The sequence below is a fragment of the Meleagris gallopavo genome, chromosome 15 (assembly GCF_000146605.3).
Source record: "Meleagris gallopavo isolate NT-WF06-2002-E0010 breed Aviagen turkey brand Nicholas breeding stock chromosome 15, Turkey_5.1, whole genome shotgun sequence".
NCBI lineage: Eukaryota > Metazoa > Chordata > Aves > Galliformes > Phasianidae > Meleagris > Meleagris gallopavo.
Genome location: NC_015025.2, coordinates 8,385,029 through 8,404,733, shown reverse-complemented (window position 1 = coordinate 8,404,733; position 19,705 = coordinate 8,385,029). Strand labels below are relative to the sequence as shown.

General features: G+C 40.8%; 1 protein-coding gene across 3 annotated transcripts in view; it reads right to left on the bottom strand.

The window, feature by feature from the left end:
* Positions 1-370: 370 nt before the first annotated feature.
* CREBRF (CREB3 regulatory factor) overlaps positions 371-19,705 on the bottom strand; it is a 20,488-nt gene continuing 1,153 nt past the window's right edge. The window contains exons 2-11 of one of the 3 annotated variants that reach the window (XM_010718959.3): positions 16,827-16,929; positions 16,334-16,401; positions 13,457-13,633; positions 12,465-12,590; positions 10,573-11,650; positions 6,268-6,462; positions 4,315-4,504; positions 3,814-3,887; positions 3,554-3,676; positions 371-3,313 (exon numbers count right to left, since the gene is read on the bottom strand). In XM_010718959.3, the coding sequence (XP_010717261.1) occupies positions 3,198-3,313; positions 3,554-3,676; positions 3,814-3,887; positions 4,315-4,504; positions 6,268-6,462; positions 10,573-11,650; positions 12,465-12,590; positions 13,457-13,465 (1,911 nt within the window). In that variant the 5' untranslated portion in view covers positions 13,466-13,633; positions 16,334-16,401; positions 16,827-16,929 and the 3' untranslated portion in view covers positions 371-3,197. The remainder of the gene's footprint in view (positions 3,314-3,553; positions 3,677-3,813; positions 3,888-4,314; positions 4,505-6,267; positions 6,463-10,572; positions 11,651-12,464; positions 12,591-13,456; positions 13,634-16,333; positions 16,402-16,826; positions 16,930-19,705) is intronic. The other 2 variants (XM_010718958.3, XM_010718957.3) reach the window with 2 other exon arrangements.

The following is a 19,705-nucleotide window of genomic DNA, read 5'->3' as shown; positions in this document are numbered from 1 at the left end:
CACCCAGAAACGCATGCCACAATTGCCAAAAAACAGAACATGTACATTTGTTGGTTTTTATACCCTTAAAAGACTTTGTTTGTGATAAGTATACACTAAATGTATATATTGTAATGACACTAGAGGAAGCAGATTGTTACTGGCATTAAAGTACAACCATTTCTAGACGGTTTAAATGCCACAGAGTCCCCTGGTTAAAATGTAAAGCTGCACAGCTTGCCTATGTCACCTTTATGATAAAGTTAAACCAGCAAAAGGTCTTATCTGTACTCTACATTTTACTGCCAGGTTTTATTTATATCAAGTATCGCTGCAGCATTCTGACCAGCCCAGAGTTAGCAGCAAGTGGCAGGAATCATATAAAACGCAGTTTCTTTTTTTTTTTTCCTTTTTTAAACAAAGTGCTTTTCTAAGATATACATACATATAAATAGGTACAAAATAAAGTGTCAACATTAAAAAGCTCAACTATTCAAAAGCTTTAACTTAAAATAATACATAGAAAACACTGAAATGCAAGGGTATGGAATTCACTAAAGATTCAAAGTCTACTTTGAAATGCTAGACCAAAATCATATTCTGGTTTTCAGATAAAAATAAAGAGCTATAAAGTTCTATTTGCCCAGCACTTCTGAGCAGTAGGGGCTTTCTGATACCTTGTCAGTTCAATTTGTCACAAAAGTTTTTACCTGATTGCAAAACTGCTCGTAACGTTTAGGAACGCCGCCTCGCCTACGTGGTTCTGCTGGAGCAAAAGGAGCTCTGCTGTCGCAGCAGTGCGGTAACACCATCATCAGAAAGGAACGACTGTGTTCGAGTCTTTGCACAGACATGGCCTTATCTTCACAAGAAACATTCTTTGTCGGGGTTTTATGGGCAGTATGCATCTCTGGAATAAGTGTAACATTGGCAATGCTTACAATAGGAATACATCTGACCCACTGTGTAAAGCAGCAGCCGACTCTCACCTCACTGCGAGAGCAATAAGAACACCCAAAGTCCGCTCTGATTTTGCAAATCTTAAGTGGATTTACAAAGTTTTGCCTAAATTGCTCTGGGTATTTGTTCAGACTCGTGAAGGAAAAACTTTCTGTACAGCTCAGTAGTGGTATTTTGGCCTCCTCCTCCCTTTTGAGTCTTCCAAAATATTTAGATACAAGGTAAGCTGTGTGCACACTCACCAGCATGTGGCAGGACTGCCACCTTCCTCTGCGACTCTCACTGCACTATTACAGACTTTTTTATAGTACAAGCTTGGATATAAAAATAACCTACATATAACAAAAAGGAATCACAGTACAAACACAGACAAACTAGATACGAAGTGGAGAGATTCCCCAAAGGGAGTGGGGAGAAAGCCTTCATGGACTTTGCATTTTTTTTCAGCAGCTACATTTGAAAATATTTGGTATTTCTATTTTCAGTAAACAGTGTTCTGTCATTTTAAATAGGGAGAGAAAGAACGGGGAGGAAAAGGGGGTCCATGAAACCAGAGAATGATCTTGCCTTGAGATAAAGGACTTTCATCAAGGGCTAAAGCTTTTTATCTGTACGTTAACACTGACTACAAAGCCAACTCTTATTAGCAGAAGAGCAAATAAGAACTGTGTTAATATTTCCCAATCATAGAAACTACTGAATTAACAAGAATAAGTCACATATAAGTTTGAAGAAGCTAGTTTTGAAATACCTGTACAAAAATATAAAAGTCTATAAATTTTTTTTTTGTCTTGTTTTGTTTGAAGCCTGTGTTGATCCTTGGAAACATCACATGCATAATAATACATCAACTGGAAAAGTGGCAACTAAGGAATTAGATATCTGTAGCTCTTTTTTCTCTTTACATATATACACATTACAATAAAAATAATTTTATTTTGGTTGTTTGTTGGAAGTATACTACAACAAGCTAAATATTTCTTTAAATTCTCAAAGTTGAAAACTATTTTACCAATAGCTTACTAAAATCCAAATATATTAAAATCTCCTACAGTAAGTGCAGAGAAAAAAGATTTAAAGACTCCGAGACGGCCACCAACTTATCTACCATGGAAGCGAACTACAAGAACAGCAAAATAATTTTGTTATGTATGAATGCTCCTTCTGTAGATAATTGGACCCAAACAAAAAAATTCACAGTTCAGTAAGATCCCTAACCCTGACCTTGTAATTTTTCTTTTTTTTTCATTTGTTTTTACATTCAGTACAGTATCATATAAGCTGTGCAAAACTTTACTTAGACTGGCAGTTCGCCATATCAGTTGCATTTGTCTTTGGTACAAAAATAAACAATCGCATTAATGTGCAAGTATATGTTTTCTTCCGGCCAAAGTACCGAAATTGAGTTTTCTAGAGCCATCTTTTATACAATACATAGACTCTGTGGCATATATCTACATTTTCAACATATTCCTATATACATTCAAAAATTTTAAGAGCTGGAACAAATACATTAAAACCTATAATCTCACCATCTGTACATCTTGGTTTTTTTTCCCCTCGGGGTTTTCTTCATACAAAACTTTACCAGCTTACACTGATAGCTCTCCCCTCAAAATACAAGGCACAAAGAATATACTTTTTTTTTCTCCTGCTTGCACAGACATTTAAATACTATATTAAGCTCAGAAAAATTAAAGTTTATATGGCACACCAGCTCTGAAGCCACGTGTGCTATGTACAAGTTAATGGTTGCAAAGAAAGCTTACTGTTTTTAAGAGGAACAAAGGAAATCCAATTATTTCAAAACAGCAAACAAGAACAAATACAAAAACAACAACGAAAAAAACTGAATTGTCACCTTTATAAAAAAATGCTTCCTCTTGTTTTGCTAGGAGCATAAACCTGCCACTACGTCCGGCATACGCTAAAAAAATTTTACTAGCAAAAATATGGTTTTGCTTCTAAAACAAAAGTGGTAAGTCTGGTCCTAGAACTTAATTTTAAAAAGAACCCTCATCTCTGAACGCAATCTCAAAGCAGCTTTAGAACTATCTAATTTATGCTCCAAAAATGCTACTAGGCATTTTATTCCATGCTTTGATTTTTTTTTTCTACGCTGTTGTTTAAAAATAATGGAACCTAATCGTAAGTGTTTACATAATGCTAAACTGACATGCAGACCAGAATGCAATTTACAGTGAAGTACTTGACAACACAGGAAGAATGTGAGCAATGAGAACAGGTGAAGTCATGTCTTAAACTTTTGACATTGGTATTCGTAATCCTACAAGGCCACCTGTGGGGTCTCCTTCTGCAGTCTTCTCTAACACTTGATTCACAAATTCTGATGTCTGTCCAGCTACAGGAAGTCCTGAAAACAGAGGGTAAGAAAATGCACTGTAAGGTTACTACTAATTATATGCATTTTACATTCCCAGAAGTGACACAAAGCCAATGAATGAACGTTCTGGTCAGTAACCAAAGAGAAGGTTTGGTTACAGCTGCAATGAGGAAGTGCTTCCTTTCTCTATTCCAGAAGTTGTTTGTGACCTATCATACCACAGATGACGTCTCTTCACATACAGGTGAATACATTAGATATTCTGCTTACCAAGAGTATCTTTAATAAGTATGTTCAACCTTTGCTCCATGTTGACTCCTCTATCATCTTTAGGCATCTGCACTCGATTAACAATTTCTTGTTTAATGGAGTTGATCACAAACAGCAAATTATCTGCAAAGAAAAAACCTGGGTTAGACATACACTGCATTTGCCCAGGAACAAAAGAGATGCTTAGTTGTGCACACACTGATAACACAGACTTGCCTTAAGAACATAAGAAAAACTAACATGTGAAGAGTTGTATTTACCATATTCTGTGTTGAGACCCCAGAGTTTTACTTTATTGGCTTCATACTGGGCTTTCTTCTTTAGTCTACAAGCCCTATAGCAAGAAGAGTGGAAGAATTAGAACATTTTAACAAATGTTCCAGAATACTAAGAGCATCTGTTCCAGTTAGCCACACCAACTTAGCAACCAATGCTCCCAGACATGTATCTACTCACTCATCTTCACTTCAAGCATGCTACTACTTGTATTTGCTTACATTTGTGGATTTACTACTGTAACAATGATTTGCCTTGCAGCTACGTAAGACAGCTTCCAGTCAAAGTATATCATTATTACCTGCTAAGGAACAGGTAAACTACATCTCCACAGTGCCAGCTGCCCTGCTTTTTGATAAATGGGTAAAAAACCCATCAATAGGGACTGCCACAGCAAAGCAGGATCTCAAGACAAAAATTAGCCTTACTCGCACGCTGTAGTAATGCAAATTTACCCCTCCAATGAGTGTTAACTAATATGTTACCTGGAAGCCAGCTTGTTCTTTTCTTTTCTTGACCTTGGTCTGGCAGTTAAGGGAAGTTCGCTGACTGGCGTCAGGTCACTGATCACCTTATTCAGCTTCCGCAGCTCATTACCGATCTGTAGAAGTTTTTTGGGATTGGGAGTCAGGTCTTCTACATCAGTCCTCCGTGACTTCTTTGCTGCATATTTACCTGTGTTGAATATGCAGAAAATTGGGTGGCAAGTGACACAACGTGCATGCAAACCTACGAAAAAACGTTCTTAAATATGTATCATTTTTGGTGCAGTTTAAGTTCCACTGTTTGTCACAAGAGAATGGTCTGGCATAATGCGATCTCTGTGGCCTTTCACAATAGGAAAAGCATTTCCAGACAAACTGCTTTGTACAATTCGTATTATATCCAGATCAGATAAGAGCAAATACTGCTGACTGGGCAAGAAATGTACTTGATGTGATGGACCATATGCAAACAACTGTGCTGAAAAATGTACATCACAAGTTCAAAGCCAGGCATTTTGCCCCATCGGTAACTTACTATTTCATATGTTCAGCCAGCATATCTCTTGGATAGTAAACTTGATTAAATTCCTAAATAATCTTATTCTGAAAGTTCTGCATTATGAGAGGCTCTAGAGACTCAGTACTGATGACCCACATAAAGGCTGGCAACCCTCCTTAGATCTATTCGAAGCTATTTAAGAGCAGGTTTCATGGAGAAAATTTGCATGCAAGACAAAATCCTTATTAAGATCTTTTGCTACTGCTGCGTTTTTTTTTAGATTTCTCTTAAAAATGCCAGTGGTTGCAGATACTCGCATGCAAGTGATAATAAACTGACAAAACCTGCTCCAGAATTATTTATTAGAGAGCTGATAATTCAGCATCATTAAAGGGCATTTGCTCCTACAAGTGCCTAGTGAGACTGAGTCCTTAAGTGCTGTTTATCTGTTATTCCATAACAAATATAGATATAAGCTTCATAACAATGAGTAGTGATAGAGGCTTTAAGCATTGTTATTTGACTACAAGATAAGCATGTAAAAATCAAGCACATGAAAAAGAAAAGTTTCCTTCCCAGAAAAAAGAAAATCTATAAAATAAATACAAAAATCTGTTCATTTATCTGAAGTTAAACTGCAATGTTAAAGATAATTTTCACTTGTAAGGGAATATAACATTACAATCAGGGAAGTCGGCTTAATTTTTTTCCTTCAGAGCCACAATCAATGGAACAAGCCTACAAAAGATGTCCTGTGACAAGAAAACAAATATTATTCCTATGAGCGACTTGTTCTCAATAACGTTAGCTGTGTTTAAAGTAGAGCAAGTTGGTAATCAGAAAGTCATGGGAATAAAACAGTGATTAGAACAACTGGGCTAAGTTCCTGTGAGGGTATTTTAAATAAATAGGGTATTCACAGAAAAGTAACTGCTCCACTGTATCGCACTGACACGGGTGGGAGGAACAAGGAGGGAAGAAGAACAGGAGAGAGCTCCGGGTTATTGCCTGCCTGTCCTTTAGTTCACTCTGCAGTTAACCTGAACTTTGCACCTCAGGCCACTTGCAGCTTACTTTAACAAAAGCAAGACTGAATCTGTGTAACAGCCTGGGGCAAGTATCAGTCATGAGACCTATCCCTGATGTTTACAGTACCACACTGAGAAAATTCTGAACTCCTGGGGTTTCCACTGGAAGCCTTTGGAAGTTACAAGTCTCAATTCATCCACCTCCTCTGGAAGAAACCACACTGAATGTTATTACTGCACATTCACTGTGCCTTCCTTGGACACAGCACAGAACTCAGCTAATCGAGCAACAGACTTGCAGTGTTTTAGTGATTTATTTTCATGGTCAAATCTTGTGAGCGGAATCACAATTTCAGGTGGAGAAGCTTGGCTATTGAAGGTGCCAGTGTGACAGACTGTGACTTGTAACTAGGACTCTGTTCTTACCGTGGTGCAGACCGTTCTTCTGGTACATGTTACTTGGTAATGTATCTCGGTCCCACTCCGATGGCCGCAGCATCCTTTCCTGCTGGGATGGCGTCAGCTGCTCGCTGTACTCCCAGAAGTATCTTCGCTTGCCTCTTTTTCGAGAGGTTATTGCAGTCATTTCTTTTAAATCCTCCACAGAATCATTTTCATACCCTAAAAGAATGCATTGCATCGTTCATGTAATGTTTGTAAGGCAGTTCCTAGCCCTTTCACCGTGGACCAAGTGTTAAACTCAAACATGCAAAGATGGCCTGTATCACATTATCTCCTCTGCTTAGTTTTCAGCCTCAGCTACTGCTGGGTATTTGCTTTAAAACCAGGGACAGACGCCGAGGCAGTGATGGTGCTTCATCAGTTGAATGGAGACAAATGTTTCACATACAGGGAGCCCCGTCTGGTTCTTGACCCCTTGAGCTCTGCTGCTCTTCTCCCCACCATCTCACTGCTGTACAGACAACAGCTGTTGGAAAGTATTCCTCCACTTTTAGTGTTCTCCATTAAATAGCAGAAACATAATCCTAACTCTCCCCCACATTTTAATTAATCTCCAATCAAAAGCATAGAAATAGAAGTGGATTAAAAAAATAAAGATGGATTAGCAAAAGGTTAATAAATAAAGCAAAACTCTTGCTTTACCTTAAGCTCTACGTTGAACTCATATACCCCTGGGAAATAAATCACACTATCCATCTCTATTAGAATGAAGGAATGGGGAATGGACCCAATTCCACAAGAAAAGAACATCTAAATGGAAGGGATTAAAGACAACCTGTTCAATTTCTTCATGTCTTCAGTGGGATGAAGACAAATGAACCATGATAAAGTTATACAAGATTTGAGAGATGTATTATAATGCACTTGATATGACAAGTTGTTCTTAAAGTATACGGAAGCAGTGATGACACTATCACACTGCATAAATGGTTACACCCTACCTGTATTAACACAAAATGTAGTATTTAAAATCCTACTTATGCTTTAGAAAACAAATACACCCTGTACTAAGGTAAGAAAAAATATACAGCATTGCCTTTTGTACTAAAATGCTTTATCACACTTCACAGTTAGTTAAAAAATAACAGACTTCAAATATCACATACACTGATGAAGCTTCAGGAAAACCCAAGCGCTGAACGGACTCTATGTGCAATTTGTATTGGGCCTATATGCTTCAGCTCTGCACTATCTCTGAGCAGCAGCACAAAGAATGCCTTCTTTATGGTAAAAGCTTTCCTTATTTTACAACAGTCCATACAATTAGACTGTTTGCACTTGAGAAAGCAGCTAAAAGAAGAAAAACAAACTTTCTTGCTTTGGTTTGACTCTCCCTCAGCTCATAACCCAACCATGAATGGCACACAGAAGGATGCAACCACTTCTAAACTTGTTTGATTCTCTGGTTTATTGACAGGACAGTGTTTTAAAGGAAAAATCAAACAACAAAATATGTTTTATAGAACACTTTTTTTTTTCTTGTAGAGTCAAAGTGATTGTGGTGATTTACATTAAATATAGTTTCAAGTACCACAGATATTTCTAATTGTAATTTCCTTTGACCCAAATGCTGTTTGACGTAAATATCCAATTGCTCTTCCTTACCTTCCACCTACAAAACATGTCAAGCAATGTAACTCATTATATAGGCAGGTATAAATTCAGTCCAACTTCGTGATAATGCAGAATTAAGCCAATCAATGAAAACAAATCTCTTTAAGAGCTGATGTGTACAAACGTAAAATGAGGTTAAAACCAAGACTTCCTGCTTGCTTGTTCAAACCACAATTAAGTTGGCTATTTGAAATATGTTGACTTAATGCATCCTGCCTTGCAAGTCTAACACTGACCTGCTACCATTTCACAGTTACATGGAGCAGCCCCGTGCACAATGTCCTGCCCTACTCTGTAACACACAGCAGTGCAACAAATCCATTTAGCTCTTCTGCACTGCATCCATCCTCCCTGAATTCTCCTCCTAGCAAATATGAGCATTCTCACCTTCTTGGACGAGCTTCTGTGAAATCTGAAACAATTCCTGTATTTACTTTTCAAGCCCTTAGCAAGCTACTCCTAAAAATCTTTGCTCACAACCCAAGGTTTTAGATTAGAATTCGCCAGGGTTGAATTAAGAAAGAGAGAGAACAGGACTGACATCTCTGCATTGTACCAGATTAACTGCAAAAAGAACTCCGCCAAAGCAAACCCAAAAAACCCTCTTCTCGTTACTATTTAACCATTGTGACTTCCCTCAAATCCCTCCCAGAGCCCCAGCTGGCAGCACAGCACCCAAACACACAGCAGAACTTCACACGATGGCATCTCCTTGTCTCTATAGAGACATCTCCCCTTAATTCTCTTCCCCAGAGCTTCTGACAACTGGATTAACTGCTGCATCTCTCATTTCTGGAATCACTGGACTACCTGTTAGCAGAAGCAGTCATTTACATAAATTGCAACTAAATTAGACAGTGAAAATACCAGTAATGGCAAACAAAGTTTAAGTGCTGAAACAGGCCCAGGCTTATCACTCCCATAACAAATTAGCTGGACCAAAACTACTATATCTGTATCCCAGTAATAACACAAACTTTGCTACCATCCACTAACACTTTTAGTTATTTTTCCCACGTCCCTGAAGTTCAACGTACCTATGTATTTCCTCACTACTAACTCCAGTGCTTCAAGAAAGTGTATCATGCATTCCCAAAACAAAAAGAATAAACCAAAGCCATCTGTGTCTAAAATACGCATATCAGAAGGTCAGCAAACACACAGTTTTTGTCCTATCTTCACTCTAAATTTAGTAACTGACTTTGGTTTCAATGAAAGCATGAAAGGTTAAGTATCCCAGAGCCATGCCCTTTTTTAGAAGCTTACTCCACAGTATTTACCTCTACTGCAAAGGTAAAACATAAGAGTGCGAGTGACATAATTAAAATACCTGGAGACATTACCTCCTAATGTATCAAAAACATCTGCTGATGCTTTCTTATAATACCACTGTACTCGCGGTGAAAGGCTTCATGGACTCGTGCAAGCCAAGCTCTTTGCTTACTGCTCTTTGCTTACTGCAGTGCAGCACGTGGTTTTGTTTAGAAGGCGAGAGCTTGTCATCAGGATTTGAACAAACAGCAAGTAGTTAATGTAATTCCACCAGCTGAAAGCCCAGCATTTTCATGCATCTCTTTCTCAAGATTTCCAGCTGTTCTGTGCAACAAACCTCTGCGGGCTGCAAAGTGCTGCGTGGCACAGCAATCAGCACAGAGCTTTAATAGCTACTCAAACCTCAGACAGTACAGAGTTCAATTCAGAAGAAGGGAAGAAGAGATTTTAAAATGCTAATATATATGCCTTGTGTACATGAAAAAGTAGCATAAAGAGCACAATACTTAACAAGTTTAACACCAGCTCAGGAGATCTACTTAGAAAATAATTTAATCAGAGAGTTCTTTATGACAAAGAACAGTATGCTTCAGGGAAGCTGCTGCTTTTAAAAAGGGAGTAGTTCAGCTGTTTCTCTTTCCCCCCCAGTGTTGCACATTGCCAAATGTCTCAATGCCTTAATTCTTATACTCTACTAAAGAGCATTTATAAAATGTGAATATAATAATACTTTCTACAATTAAGCAAATACTTGGTTACAGTCCTGTCCCTGTAGATTTTCTTTTCATAAAACGCTGCCACTTTGCTACCTTCTAGATAAAGGTTAGCTTTCATTTTTGGTGTTAATGCTCCATTTCCCCTCACAGAAGAGAAGTATTCCATATTCTTCAAAGACTCACTAGATATCACTGTTGAAAACCACCAAGTAATGGTTCTGTAACCACAGAAGCACTTAAATAATTAGGAAACACTTTCACACAGGCTATGATTTTGTGCCAGCTATCAAGAGATACAACCTTAGCACAGCCCACTGAAGCACTAGAAAGCTCTGCACATCCTATCATCAAACCACAAAAAGGGAGAAAACAATTGCAGGTAGTTGCTCTATGACCTCTGGCTACAAACTCAATCTTCTGTATTGCCTATTGTGACTTCTGCTGTATGACCACCATTTATGCTTTTTTTTTTTTCTTCCCAAAACAGGGAAAACAAAGGCCTTGTGTCATTTTCGTTAATTACATTGGGAAAAGCACTTATAAATTCTGAACATTCATCAGATTTTAAGTGTTAATCTCTAACTACAAAGCATTCAAAAGCATTCTTTCCCTCTTGGCAGATAAATTCATTGACCTCAATATTAACAAACCCCGACATTGCTGGTACCTGGTTCTGAGAAAGTATCACTGATGTCATCATCTTTATCATCCTCATAATCTTCTTCCTCGTCATCATTTTCAGATAGCTCATGCTCACTGCCAAATCCTTCATCATGATCCTCATCTTCAATATCTTCCTCATCCTCATCATCTTCTTCAGGGTCTCCTTTGGCCGACTGTTCACCCACACTGTCTGTTACAAAAAGAGAATAGTTGTGCTCTTCTTTTTTCTGTGATGAATCTGACACTGATGTGCTGGCAGAAAGGCTGCTCTCCCCCACAACAAGTCCTGGAGTTTCCTGGGGTGCTCTGAGGAGCAGTTCTTGAGTCTCTTTAAAAGGCAAAATAGGAGGCGTACAGTGACTGTGTGGGGACTCTTTTATTTCTTGTCTCTTTGCTACAGCACCACAGTAACAGGTATTTTCCTTTGCTGCGTCTGGATGTGTCTGGCTCAGCACTGGTCTGCTCTGTGGTAAAGGATTGATTTTTACTTTTGCCTTTTTAACATAGTCTTTACATTCAACATGAATGTTCACCTTTTCATTATTGTACACACTGGTCTTCACCATGATTTGTGTACTGGAAGCAGGCTGTGTGGCAGGTTTGCTAGCCTTCTGAACATAGTCCGACAAAGGTGCCTCAGCCTGAACATTCTTGGAGGAACAGACTGGGGCCGCTGCTCTACTAGCAATTTTTTTTCCAGGTAACAGAGAATTTAAAGGGTTTTGTTTTACACTAAAGAGTGAATCAGGATAATAGAGTGAATCTGAAACAGGTTGGGAGTCCTCACTGTTAAGCTGAGCCAGAGTCGGTGTTTTGCTTATCACCTCTTCATCTTGGTATGGGCTTGAAAAGTCATCAAGGCCCAAATAATCCACCTCTTTTGTTCCCCAAATGTCACAGCTGGTTAGTTTAGTGTATTTAGTTAAGTCTTCACAGTACGTGTCCCACTGCTCCCACTTTGAGGTGAAAGCAGCTTCTTTGTCCAGGATGTCTGTAAAAGACTCTAAGTTCTCAAGGTCTTTGCAGTCCTCCATTGAAAGTAAGTTGTCTCTGGAGCTTTGCTGGTAGTCCATTTCTCTGTCCTGTGCAACATAAGACAAGTCAAAATTAAGATAGAAAAGTAGTATCAAATCATCTCTGTCCTCTACTTAAACTTATGTGGTAAGCCTAATTCAAGTGAAGAGTAAGATAGTGATACGAAGATATCTCAACTTCCAACTAACAACTTCCTCTGAGGGTCAGACTGGAGCCCAGTTTCCCTGGTTCAGCAGCAGATCCTTGGGGAAAGGTTGCTACAGATACAACTCAAATACCCCTTGATTCTTTTTCTGCTATTACACTGGTCATTAGAAACTAGAATAGGACCAATATCCGTGTACTTAAAACATGAAAAACATCACAGGCAACATGTTCTAGTTTCCATTAATCTAGGCCAAACTTTGGTATGTGAATAATAGAAATTGCTCAAGTTTACCAATGCCTGGAAAAATTCATTCCAAGCTCATCAACATCAACAATCAACAGTGAGCTACCTTTCACTTTCCATGCAGGAAAAAACAAGTGCTATTGTGAACAGCTCATGAGTCAACTTTTATTTTGCTTCCCCCACATCCACAACTTGAGTGAAGTAGCACATAAGTGCTCTTGAAGAAAAGATGGTTTGTAAAGAAGAGTCTCCCTCACCACAACGTAACAACAAAACAGCTCCATTTGATACTTATGTACCAAGCCCCTCCTGATAGCCAGCTTTAACAAGCAGTTTGGCTCTTCCCCAGTCATAGTAAGCAGTAATGAATAACCACCCAGCGTTCCTGAGCAAATACCCCTTTATTACTACATGAACTCAGAGTGTTAGTCAAGAAGAAGGAGGTATGTGCACACAGAAAGTGGGCCTACCAGTTCATACATGAAGTCTGGATCTGAACTGCTTGCCAAGAGGTCTGTGCTCATCAGAGTCTGTTCTGAAAACACATGGCTCCGAAAGGCATCTCCAAAAGGAGGGTCCATTCCACTCACACTGGGCTACAACAAAATTGATAGAGAATCATATCATAAAGAAAAGCATATCATAAAGAAAAGCATATTCTTTACTTCAATAAAACATGAGTATTGCTATTTTATCCAATTGTCTGAACTTGTGCTCTACTTGCATCTGGAAGGTATTTACCTTACAGATTAGAATTCTATTTTGTCAGTTTGAAAATCTTAGTTTGCCAAGATTAGGGATACATCAGCATTTGCAGAAGAGGAGAGGGAGTACTGGCAAGACCTGGGAGGACCAAGAGGCACTACCTGCTTGCAAGGCCTTCACCCCAGTACGGGTCACTGTGTACTAGAGCGGTGTTGGCTGGTTTTAGAACCCTCAGAACTTGTAAAGCTTCCACCTGAGACTGTAACAGTAGCAAAGTGTAATTAAATCAAGAGTGTTGTCTCTCCTAAGAACAAAGCAGAACTTTGCAAAGAAACACTATGCAGGATGACTAGGCAAACAGGTGATACAAAGCACGTCTCTGCTACATTCAATTCCAGACCTCCATTTCTCTTCTAGACAAACTGGCCCTGAGGGTTGGAAATGGAGAAACATTGTACTGCAGGAAGTCCTTCAATTGCTGCTGTGAGAACCACTGCAGTAAGAAAGGGCACTTCTTCAGGAAGCCACCCCATCCAGAAGACAGCTTGGCTGATTATCACTGCGTGAACAAATACAGCACCAAGAGCAGCCCCACAGCTTCCACCACAGACACCACCAGGACGCTAAAAACTACATACTGTTCAGTCTCTCCTAATTTCTCCCCGTTGATGCCAGTCAAATTTGCTTGTATGCTTTTTCCATTTTGTTTTTTAATACGAAAGCAATGGTATTTACGATCATAACATTCCAGACTTACCTGAGGCATTTCCAAGCCCAGATTCCCCAAATCCAATTCCAAACTTCTTGTTTTATTCACTTGTAGATTTCTTTCCAGCTTTACCTCAGTCTCAGTGAGTTTACACAATCCATGTAATGAAATTTTTCTTATGGTAACTTCAGTTCACTCTTATGGAGCTCTTCTATTTGTGGTTTTCTGTGTAGAATAAACAGAGCAAACTCCAATGAGGAAAGTGCTCCATCACCAAAAAGATAGGCCTTAAAAAACTGCCTAAGTGAACTAAAGACAAAAATTCTCCCAAACAGTGATTATTCCTCATGCTTGAATGTACAATGGTTTTCTCCCCTGCCATTTTTCACCAAATGAAAGGGCACAGGTGTGACAGAGATTCTGCAAAAACCTTTTTGACTGAGTTACATTCCAGTGCCTTTTTTCCTCACTACCAACACCACGAACTCTACAGACATATGAAAAGAAAAGCCTGCCTAATTGGAAATAATGACTAGCATACTGCTGGGGACACAAAAGAGATTAACAACCTTTCTGACTATTACAAGTGAGCCAATAAAGTCTAAAATTGTCTCAGACAATATTAGTTTCAAATATTAGTTTCAGAACAGGCAGTAATACTGCTCCAGTAACAAAGCTCCTCCTTTTCTTAAAAGTTTAATCCATCCAGCTTCAGATAAGATTCTATCAATCACTCGCACAGCAACATCTAGCGGCAGAGGGATTGCAGCAAGCAAGCACACTGTCCAGAAGTGTAGGAAAGGAAGAGACAACTGCCCAACAGAACAAGTCACAGGAAGTAGAAAAATGTGGTAAGGAAGGAAGGAAGGACAGGAAGGAAGAGAGAATCCGTGGTATCAAATTAGTATCTAATGTAACTACATTGGCTTCATGGAGTCTGTTTTCCTATTGCCTTGCTTTCCTGTGATATCCCGACCCCTGTGTAAAGTGTCTTTAAGAAAAAACTGTCAGAGGACCACAATCCCAAAGCAGCAGCACCACGTGTGCATGGTTTTTCAGCGTTAACAGTGAAAATACATTTGTTTCTCTGAACAGAATTCCTCGCCAGACGTTGCTCCTGGGCCAGTTCAGTGCAATCTGCTCAGGCTATGTTTATCTGCTTACTGTGAAAAACAAACAGCAAAATAGAAGTGTTCTACACCGCCGAGCCACCTCCTCCCACCCGCACATGGCGGAGGTTATTCCTGCTCTCAGATAGTATCTCAGCTATTTTGTTAAATTCAGCATATATTCTATCAGATACTGTGCAAAAACCATCTTTACTCATCAAAACATATTGCTTTTCAAATATCAGAGCACAAAGAAGAAAACAAAAGCTGCATGTCCAGTCATGCACAAATTACAGCTCTCAATAAAACCGAGCTCCTGCTGCCAAGGCACGCTGCTCCTGCGTAGGGTCCTGTGTCCATTAAGAGCCAGCTCCTTCTGACCAGATCTTCCTTTTGCTCTAAGGCTTCCAGGGAACTCCTTTTACTCATCTTAAAATGACATTTAAAAGCTAGGCTTGCATCCCAGGGCAACGTGCCTAAACAACCCCGTCTTCCTCTGCACAGCAAAGGCTACACAGCCACAAAACCAGTCCTTCCTCTGCTGTAAATGTGGCATGAATGACAAATGCACTTTGCAGCCCGGCCTAATGCTGGAGAAAGGAGCTGCTTCTTAAAACGAACGGACTATTTTCCCATATGCAGGGAAAGAGGTGTGAAAGATATCAGATTTAATACATTAGCAGCACCCTCCTTTCTTTCCATAGAGAGCTGCAGATCAACGTCTTTTCAGTAGCACATCAGATGGATGCTGCTGGTGCCAGCACCAGGTCACAGCCACAACATCTGCATTCATATGGCAGGCCATCCATCCATTCTGCCACTGCGTGATACATGGGGGAACGAAAGGAGAAGTTTGCTTCGTCATTACCACTTACTGCTATGTCTTGGTCAGAACACATCCCTCCAGAAATTCCACTGTCCTTTATACACAGCTACAAAAAGGGAATTAAACTTAACTGTTACTGGCACTGATCTCACCAACGAACAAATGCTGCCAGGAGTCAGGACAAGGGAGATCTAGGGGTGTTTCCAAGCCCTGAAAACAAAGATTAAATGTTCAAAATACCTTTTACTCTCCCTGAACTTATCTGGCTACAACCTTACAGCACTGCATGTTCTCTCAGGTCAAACGAGCATGTAAGGCAGGGAACACAGCTGCAAACTCTGAAAAGCCTGCGATGGAAACTCTGCAGGTTGTTGTATCACCTATGAGATTTGAGTGGAGTACACAATCTGCAGCAGAGCTCAACAGCAATACTACCAAAGACAAATACAGCAGGAATTTCTACTTTAGGACAACTTTCATTAATGCCTTCCGTTGGCCTCTCCCACATGCGGGGCGACGTGGGTGAAATCCCATGGCTGCCCCACGGCCATGCAGTGGGTGGAGGTGGTGCAGCCCAGTGCTGGCTCATGGACCTGAGCATGGGAAAGGGCAGGATGCCTTGGGAATGCCTGCTTCCACTGAACATTTAGGAACCAAGGGTGGTGATGGAGGCACGCATATATACAACGCTCATGCTTGGATAAAACCTCCAGAAGTAGTCAAAAAGTAACTCTAAATTGCTCTATAGAGTTAATAATTCTTTAATCTAAGGCCAAATCCTAGTAAAAATCCTCCATATTTTTATTTACTGTTTGGAAATGCACCTTCAGAACAGCCTAACAGAGGTCCCACAGTGCCCGGGAAGCCTCAATTTCAAAGCTCTGATGCCAGGCTCATTACAGGTCATTACTGATGAAGCTGTCTTTAAACTGGCAAACAGCAGGACCTAAACTCGAAACATGCAGCATTAAGGAGACAGATGGCACTTACCATTATGTGCCATTTCCCCAGATGAGGAAAACACCTCCAGCAACTACAATGTATCTCCAGAGAAGCCCCTATAAGAAAAAACCCAAAATGCTACCTTACAGCTTGATGAGTCCGAAAGTCCTCCCCAGCCACCTGTATGAATCATTCGTACCGCCGGTATAACCGAAGTTGCTATTTCTGTCTCAATTCAGATGTGCATTGTGAAAAGCACGCAGAGCGCAGCTATACCATTTTATTGACTGCACGGTGCCTGTTATCACAGCAGCTAAATGCTTGTTGCAAGCACCTTACGCCAACAATTACACTTTCCATGGCAGTAGCTGTGCATCACACAGCGCCGTTTGTCACAGTTACATTTTTCATGCAAGTAATAACAACAATAAAAAGCACGTCATGAGAGCCTGTCAGTGCTGGGCTACAGCATTCAGAGCCAAACTCAGCTCAGAGAAGGCACACAACCTCTGCCAGGTGTACCAGAGGAGCGATTACGTACCAGGCGGCTTTCGTTGTATGGAGATGCTTCAGAAAGAGGAGCACCAGGTTCTCCGCTTCTCTTCGAACTTTTTTTCCTGTCACACTTTGTGCCAGTCTGTTTCCTATTACAGAACATACTCTGCTCAGTGCAGCCTTCAAGCGCAGAACATATTTTTCTTAGTTTTGTTTCCGTCTAACATTCTTGGGTTGGTTTTTTTTCCCCTTATTTCTACATTAATCTTCAGTTGTTAACCAGACTTAAAAGAAAACACAAAACCCAACACGTTTCCTTTTCTCCCTACCACAAAGCTGCTCAGAGGGTCACTTTGGTTTGGTTGTTTGTTTTTTTTTGAAGCTTTTTATGGTAGCAGTTGAGAAAAGACCGTCTGTAAGTCCTGAGCTTCTGCCCGTCCCAGCGTCGTTCCCCGCTCACCCAGCAAAGCACCACCACCTCCACAGTCATGTTTTTGCATTAAAACGCAGTGCTAGCACCTCAGACATTATGCTTTTTGCCTTTTGTATCCCGGAGAATAAATAACAGCTGCCCAAGACATGCAGATCCTAAGTCTGATAGTGTTGCCTTTTAAAAGAAGTGAAGATACAAAGACTGTTTCACTTCTGTTAAAGCCTCTTCCTTTCAGGGCAGGAAGCTGCTGCTTCCCTGTCTTCATTCCCTTTCCTCTACTGATCTTCCCCTCACGTTATGTTTCAGCTCCAGCCCAGAGCAGACAGACTTCAGGACCTCAAAGCAAAACAGCTACACAGAACCTCCCGGCTCCAACCGCACATGCAGCACTGCAGGTCAAGGAGCTGAGTTACCAAAAAGAACAGCACTGCACTGCTGGGATCACTGCACCCTCCCACGCCCCGGGCACCTCACTGCGGAGGGGTATTCCAGATCAGCATGACTGCATAAACAAATAAGCAATGCCAATAACTGATCACAGTGCAAGAGGCACAAAAGTGATTTAAAAATAAAACATGTATGCAACTATACTGAACCTATGTATTTTATAGCAGCTGTGCCCAGAATGATATGTTCTATTAGAAGCAGTGGCTTTTCTGTACGTTCTGGAACAAAGACTGAGATTTTATTATTACTCTGGGGCCAAGAGTGGGAAATGCAGCATGTTACACTTGACAGAATTATACTGACGTCCTTCATTTAAAAAACCTTTTATAGCTAAAAGATGAAACAAGAAGGGCAAATCAGAAATCAGACAGCAATACCATCAGCCAACACAGTCACACACCAATGGAAAGGTTCTAAAACAGGAGAAGGATTCTTTTCTTACCATAACATAATGAAGGAAGGTATTACTGCAGGATCTGAATCCTAAAAGCTAAGATTTCCCGAAACTTTCCAGCTTAATTTTCAAGGCAACACCAACTTTCAAGCACTCCTTTTTAAAACTTTTATTTTAAATGATCCTTTAGTTAGATTTCACAAACCACTTAATACAGACATGCAAGTCACAGGAACCCAAATCAATGGATTCACTTGTTCATACCATGCTATCAGTCAGACACAAGCTTCTATTTATTCCCAATTAATTCCTGTTAATTCTGAAGGAACTTCCAACCTCTGTGCTTCAAAAAGGGTTTTTTTTCAGCTCTCAGTATTTGGAAAACCACAGTGAGATGTTCAGCATCTAAATGCCTCTGCAGCAGATCTCTCTCCTCAGTAGGTAGCACTCCTACCAAACGCAGAGCAATTCTTTTGCTGTGAGCTAATTGCCACAAAGCAGCATATGAGCTCTCTGAGAGAGCTCTGAAAAGAACTATTGCTGAGCACTGATTTTGACGAGAAATCTTTTCTGCTAAACCAATGGTGGTGTTGGTTTGATGGTTGGACTTTATGATCTTAAGAGGTCTTAGATGTATGAGAGGCAGCTGAGGTCCCTGCATTTGCTCAGCCCAGAGCAGAGGAGCTGAGGGGAGGCTCATGGTGGCTGCAGCTCCTTACAGGGAGCAGCGCTGATCTCTGCTCTCTGTGACAGGGCCTGAGGGAACAGCAGGGAGCAGTGCCAGGGGAGGGCATGTGGGGGAGAGGGAAAGGTTCCGCACCAGAATGCAGTGGGCATAGAACGGGCTGCCCAGGGCAGCGGGCACGGCCCTGAGCTGCTGGAAATCAGGCAGTGTTTGGACAATGCCCTCAGACACGGGGTTTGGATTTTAGGTAATGCTGTGTAGAGCCGGGGGTTGCACACAGTGATCCTTATGGGTCCCTTCCAATCCAGGCCATTCTATGACTCTACGGTCTCTTCCAGCATTAAAGATTCTATGTTTCTATTCTATGATTCTAACCTATTTCCTCTACAGAAGTCCAGTTCCTCATTTAAGGTGCCAAAAGTAAAACCCAAAGTTTCTAAGTGTCTGTTCATGGAACATATGCTGAATGATAACTGACGCACAGAGATGCTAAGCAGCCACTTGGGTAAAGGACTCTCGGCCAAAGCTTAACCCTCTTTCTTTAAAATACTTTAAGACGTTAGAAAGCTAACTCTACCAGAACCTGGTTCTGTTTTCTTGTTTGATTTCAACAAACTGCTCTCAACTGGCAACATTTCAGCTGCTGTTGCTGACAGATTGGCACTGCTCAGCGGGATGTATGGGGAAGCCTGAAAACGAACACGTGTTTATATTGGAGCGTGACAGATTGAACTGGAGCCATTAAATTATCTTTGATGTCTGAGCAGCTCTGCAAGGCGCTGCCCTGAGCAATGCCACGGACGTGGCTACGGAGGGACACCAGGCACAGCGGCTGGGAATGGGAACATGAAGTGCCGGGTCGGTAACGAGCCCGGCCCGATTCGCCTGGGGGAACCCAGCGCTGGAGCTCATAAACGGACCGCAGGAGCCCACAGGAACCGGCTTATAGGGGCGGGTGCCCGACCG